The sequence below is a fragment of the Habropoda laboriosa genome, unplaced genomic scaffold (assembly GCF_001263275.1).
Source record: "Habropoda laboriosa isolate 0110345459 unplaced genomic scaffold, ASM126327v1 scaffold309, whole genome shotgun sequence".
Taxonomy (NCBI): domain Eukaryota; kingdom Metazoa; phylum Arthropoda; class Insecta; order Hymenoptera; family Apidae; genus Habropoda; species Habropoda laboriosa.
Window position 1 is genome coordinate 827,055 of NW_017100481.1, and position 6,612 is coordinate 833,666.

Below are 6,612 nucleotides of genomic sequence, written 5' to 3' on the forward strand. Positions count from 1 at the left end.
TGGTTGAATCGAGCAACTCCTTCGGCCGCAGTGAATCGAGGATCGTCGATCGGCGAAGACGCGGCGACGTTTCACACGCGAAGGACGCCAGCCATCATGGTCATGGACACCAGCACCGTGCGTCTCGTGATATTCCTCGGGATGTTCCTAATGTTCGCCGGCGACTATACATATCTGATCTCCACGATTTTCGGCAGACAATCCGACCAGAATCTCACAGAACCGATCAAGAATCCGGAGGAACTTGGGAACAAAGACGGTGTAACATTGACGACCGTGAAGAAGGACGACGAGAAGGAGAACGGTAAGAGAAAAAGAACAGAATTCTCGCAAAAGGAGATAGAATATCCATCGAGGAAGTTGATCGCGTGTAATTCACTTGTGTACGTAACAACGCGATGATTTCATTCGTTTTAATTAGAGTACAGTCGAAGTTTGTTCCGTGACTGCCATTAAAGGTGGAGAATTTTTCGACGAAGCAGCCTTATTCTGCGACGTCAACGCTTCGAGCTCCCAGACTTATGTTTAATTAATGCTTCACCGTCGTGCGGTATCTGTTTCTTCGTCGTTTGTACGCGTTCGCTGATTGGGTATTTAAATCGATCGTCGAATCGTTCGACGAATTTCTTGGTCGTACATGATGTCTTTATTACACGCGACATTTAGGCGCCGTTGCTACCCGAATTTACACCAAGTATGTGCCTACTTAGCGGATTTGTAACGAGACTGCTGCGCAATCGTTGGATATTCTGGGACCAGTTGTCGTAAACACGATACTCGATCCTCGAAACATTCCACAAACACACCTGTCCGGTTTAATTAACACTCGACGATCGATCGAGTTACGGTTCGATATGAATCACGTGTTAATGTATCGCAAGTAGCGACGAAGTTCGATTTTATTCGGTGAAACGAGAGCATCGGGCTAGAAAATACATTTCGAAAGCTGCGGTGATGAGGTCTTCTTCGTCGTTCTCGCGGTTCGAGGTTGCTTTGCTTATCTCTCGGCGATCTTAGCGACTGCTGGCGTGTTTCACTCGTGGGATAAAAGTGAAAATTTCATACTCGCTAGGTTTTTTGCAACAGTTCTCTCGAGATTTGAATACGAAAGGCAACAAAAACATTCGGTGTAAAAAGACTGTGAAAAGAATAAAAGACATAATTACACCTCCAATTATCTGAAACTGTTCAGGTTTCACCTTGCAGTGAAAAGCGATCGTAATCTTAATTCCAAACTCGTAAAACGTTCAAGTAACATCTATGGAATAAAGACTTGCTCGAGAATGTGTTAGACACTTGTTAGAGTTATACAATCGAACGGAATGTACGATGGAACGTAAATGATCTGAGGTTGGTGGATTATTTTGCAGCGGTCTCGAGACGAGCGCGAATGATGACGACCATCAAGACAGCTTGCCTGCCTAAGCTGATATGCGAACTGACCTCGTCCGTGCACCAGGATCAGCTGAGCGAAATGGAACGGTCCTTGCTGAATTTAATCAGGTAAACGACGAGAGCTGGATTCTTCCGCTTGCTTGTTGAATCGATAGGAAAATATGGAAATTGGAAAATTGAACGTGCGTGCGCCAGCATGAGTCTTCGCTTTTAGAACGTAGTGATTAGAGACATTGGTAACTGTTAAGGCGATTGGGTTTGTGACACGGAAGTCTGGGGAAGCTATTATATTCTTGAGAAATTTTATTAAAATAATTAATTTTTTAATTTCATTACTCTATTATCGTTATCGAGATTTTCGGGTGTAAGCTTAATTTGAAAGCCTCGACAGTAATATAATAATAATTATGTTTCGGCTCGTGGTATATTTAATCGTTAGGGCCAGAAGGCAAGGTTTAGAAATTGCGGACGCAGGAATACAGAATTTCTGCCTCGCTTCTGTCCACTGAACGGCATTAGACGTGTCATAAGCCTATTACAGAGCACGCGAGCAATTCGTGAACGCTGGTTCGTTCACCTTTGGGCTTGGTCCTTCCGTTGACCACAGCCTTGTCAGCTATCGGGGCGACCGGATGCTCAAGGTCCCGGAGTCTGGGAATTCCACCGATTCGCCGGCGTGTCAGAAAATTTGACAAATTTTACTACGAATCGACTAACTCTCGACAGACTCGGTGGATGCACTCGAAGTGACGAGTACCGCGCCGGTCAAACATTTACCACACTTCGAAACACGTTTGTATTTAAAACTAATTCACACGATATTAAGCTGGCGCGTTAGAGTTTCAGACGAGTTTTGTCTGTTTATCTTATTCCCTAAGATAATTCTAACATCTACGTATCTATATCCTATTTCTGTTTATTTTATTCACGTCTGAAAATTAATAGATTTAAACGGAAGACAAAATTGGAGACATTAATCAGGTTAAGAACGTTAATTCATGATTTCTGGCAAAAAATCTTCAACTACCCTAAATAGGTGATTAACCGTGATTATGAATTTTGTACTAAGAATTGCTCTGTGTCGAAATTTCAGGTTATCGATAGTCGCGAATATTTACAGAATTCGACTTCGTAAAAATTTGATTAAACGCTAAATTTTAAAGCAACTACCGTTGCTTAAATATTGAGAGAGAAATACAAAGTGTCTCTTGTAACTTCGGACTCTTGCACGTGGTCGTTGGTCAATATTTGAAGTTCTCCGCGAAGACGTGTTTTCGTCTTTAGACGATTCTCGATAAGTCACTCGAAACGCGATAGGTTTAGCTTCTGGTGAAAGAGGCGAAATAGAGCGCGACGATGAAACGTCAATTAGGCTGCAGAAACGTGTAAAGAATCGTTCGACCGAGTGATTGACGTTCGAAAAGTGTTGGATGATCGGGCAGTTTCGCGGCGGTACTTTTACGACCAGTCGCCAGGACTCCGTTTATCCTCGTCCACTTTCATCGTTCTCCGGGTACCGCCACTTTCACTTTCCACTTTCGATCGGCATCGGTAGTATAACACGAGCCGAAAAGCCTCGCGCAATCGAATTCGTCGAGTCGCGCCAGACGAATCGAAAGGTAGACGACGATAATTACGGCAGAAAAAGTTACATCACAGTTGTGAAATTCGTATTCTGTCGGGTTTTTTTTTCTCCACTGGATGTCAATATTCTGGCGTGCTTTAAAGAGAATCTGGGTTTTTTCAGAATTTTTATATCGGAATATTGGTAGCCGTAAAAAATTATACATCTTACGTTTTTTGTTTGACACGTTAAGCGCCAAGCCTGTTTTGTCTTCCTTTCCGTTTAGCCCGCGATAACCGATTTCACCGAGATCTGTGTAAGGTTGCGATAAGACTGCATGTGTTTTAATAATACTCGTTAAAATTTTCTTTTGGTAACAAGGTACATTCTTTTATGATTTTCAAATTATTTAAAATGTATTAATAGAAGAATATAATTTTTGAAATTGAATATCGTCAGTCAACAGTGACTGACGCATCCCGAACGAAAAGTATACTGTCAGTCACCGGTGACTGACATGGCGCTTAACGTGTTAAACAGTTGTCGATGATTGTTAAGAATTTTTATAGGAATATTGGTAGCCATGAAAAATTATATAGGGGAGAGTCGTGCAGCACCGGCCAAAGCTAGATCTCGCTTATACTGTTAGTTGACTGCACTTTTGATGGAAAAACAAATAAATACTATAGCCCTGAGCATCGTATTCCGGCGACGTTCTTTTCTCTTCGGTATTACCAGAGTTCTAAGACGTTGAACGTTTACGCTGGTGTTCCCTACGACAAAAGTTACTTTTCATAGCTGCAACGGTTGGGCTCACGTGGAGTGTACGGATCAAGAAAATATCGATGCCTAAATAAAAGTTCTATTCTATTTTTCAATAATTTTCACTAACATCGTTTATTACTTAGACCTTAAAATCTACCAACTAAGTAGCTGGCCGGCACTGTTAATTTTTCGTTCGCTGCAAATTACAACTTTTTTATTCCTACCAATTATTTATCTTTATGAGAAAATTTAAGAAAAACCATTTGTCCCCTTTTATCAAGCACACTTTGTACTACAAATTACTTTTTTCAAATTTCATTTTTACCAACATTAGCCCAAGTTATAGTACAAAAACTTGGGGTGGCCGGTACTGCACGACTCTCCTCTAAGTTGTCGATGACTTTGAAGAATTTTTGTAGAAAGATCGGTAGTTGGAGATTTTTTATCAAAAATCGTGGATTGGCATTCTTAGCTCTGATTTTAGCTTCTGTTGAAATTAACTTGTGCTCAGACATTTGTGCGCGAAATAAAGTAGATAGAGATATTGCTCTTGCGTTTGTTGTCCTCTCGGATGCTTAATATTAATTTCAATTCTGTATTTTATTCTATACTATTGGTATTGAGATTAGGTAGTAGCACAGTTTCCTAACGAAAGCTCATCTCTTACCCGTCATCCATATCGCTATACTTACATTTATTATTCGTTTATTTAACGAGGACGAATAATAATAACAATTTTAACAACTTCAAAATCACACGTGTAACTTGCTACTAATTTATTCGTAACCCTATTTCCAAAAGAAAAATCCATACCACTGAAGTAATGTGGTTACGAATAATAAGGCGTGACTAGGGCTACGCTATGTACCCACATGGTAGTAGTGAGATCTTTATTAAACGTTGGCTGACGGCTTTGAAGGTCCGTGCAAGACTGCCTTCCTGTCGCCTCGCTTTTTTCCTACTGCCTTTCGGCTACGTGTTAATCATCCCTGATTGGTTAACCCGTCGCATCGGTGTTAACCAATCAGGTAATTTCTTTCTGAGTCGCTGCGTGTCCCTTGCGCCCTTGGCGCTCTTTTTCGGGGAAGGTTTTTCCCGTGACGTCATTTGGCGACACAGCTGAGTTTCCTCCAGGTCAGGTACTCGTGACCTGCCGGTCCGGGCCTCTTACGGCGGACCTTTCGGAAACCCTTGATTTATGATGCGGTAATTTGCTATTGAGGCCGTCGGAGAAAGTTTCTACGCGGACATGCATTGTCGAATTTCTAGAAATTAAATAAGCTAAAAACGGTTTCCTCAAAAATAGCTTTTCAAGCGCGCACGTCATAAACCGTGCTGGTAGTCTGCTCGCCAAATGTTCTTCGCTGTAGCTGGTCGCTACACCGCTATACATACATTTATTATTTATTCGTTTAACGAAGACGAATAATAATAATTTCAACTACCTGAAAATCACACACGTAACTTGTCATTAACTCGTTCATAATCCGGTTTCGAAAAGAAGAATCTTTTTATCGATCCAACAACCTCATTAGACGACCATAAATCCCCAGTCGAGCCAGGAAACCACCAACGAACCATAAACCCGAGCTACTCACTCGCGAAACTTCCTAATCCTAAACTGGAAACTGCCAAAAACTCCAGACAACCCTGCTTTATAATCGAATCAAGCTCAACATTCATAAACAACAATACACATCAGCCTAAACCTCCTCCCCTGGGTCGAGAGTTAAACGTCAGCTCGTCGGATTACCTTCCAATCTCCAGATTACACCGTTGTGGAGCGACGCGGTGCTTCCTCTCTCTCTCTCTCTCTCTCTGTTCGATCGTGGATGTATCGATCGTTGTACGGGAACAACACAAGCCAGTCGAAAGCCAAACAAACGTCAGTTCGATATCTCGCTAAACAGATGCAGCCGGACCGTCAGGCTCGATATCGAGAGAATCCGCGCGCGTCATCGAAAATTGGATGGCGAATGCTAAGCGGAGAGGCGCACCAGTTTCGCAATTTTCCCAGCCGATGGACGAACGGGTTGTGCAGGAACGATCGTGGTGGACGCGTCGCGACGCCAGTTGCACCCGAAAATTGGATGACGCCCGCGTATCTCGCAATTTTCGTTTACGATCGAAAGGCGAAACGCGGCCACGCAGCCACGCGTTATTTGGATAATACGAGCGGCTCTCAGGCCATTTTGCCCGCTGATTAAAAGCAAAGTTATGTTAAACCAGCCAAATATTGACTCTGACAATGCGCGGGTCCCGGATCAGCCTGTGCTGTTTCCACGCTCCCCGTTTCGAATCCAGCGGAGATTTCAGTGGCTCTCTCGTTCCGTTGCGTTTCGATGCTGTAGTCGATTGAAACGGAATTTTGTCATGGGAGATTTTACGAGTTGGCAATTGGTACAGGGAGATGGAGAGGAATTTTATGTTGGAATTGTGACATTTTTGATTTCAGCAGAGTTTTTTATTTGAGGGAAGGTGCGTGTGCCACTTTCCCGAACTCTGGTGATAATTTTGACGATTGTCGCGCGTGTTTAGGAGTCCGATGTTGAAAGTGCGTTTCTTGTTTTCTGTTCGAGAGAGAGGGAGAAAGGGAGAGAGTGTGAGAGATAGGGAGTGAGAAGGAGAGAGATTGAGCGAAAGAGAAATAAAGAGAGTGAGAGAAAGGGAGAAAGGGAGAGAATGTGAGAGATAGGGAGTGAGAAGGAGAGAGATTGAGCGAAAGAGAAATAAAGAGAGTGAGAGAAAGATAGCAAGAGTAAGAGAGTGAGAGAAAGAGAGAGAGAGTGAGAGATAGAGAAAAAGAAAGAATAAGAAAAAAAGTGGAAGAGTTCCTATGAGAGAGAGAGAGAGAGAGAGAGAGAGAGAGAAAGAGAGAAAAAGAATGA

General features: G+C 42.6%; 1 protein-coding gene across 1 annotated transcript in view; it reads left to right on the forward strand.

Annotated features, from left to right (window-relative positions):
• Positions 1 to 11: 11 nt before the first annotated feature.
• LOC108576030 overlaps positions 12 to 6,612 on the forward strand; it is a 16,895-nt gene continuing 10,294 nt past the window's right edge. The window contains exons 1-2 of the mRNA XM_017938974.1: positions 12 to 304; positions 1,371 to 1,503. Of these exons, the coding sequence (XP_017794463.1) occupies positions 97 to 304; positions 1,371 to 1,503 (341 nt within the window). The 5' untranslated portion in view covers positions 12 to 96. The remainder of the gene's footprint in view (positions 305 to 1,370; positions 1,504 to 6,612) is intronic.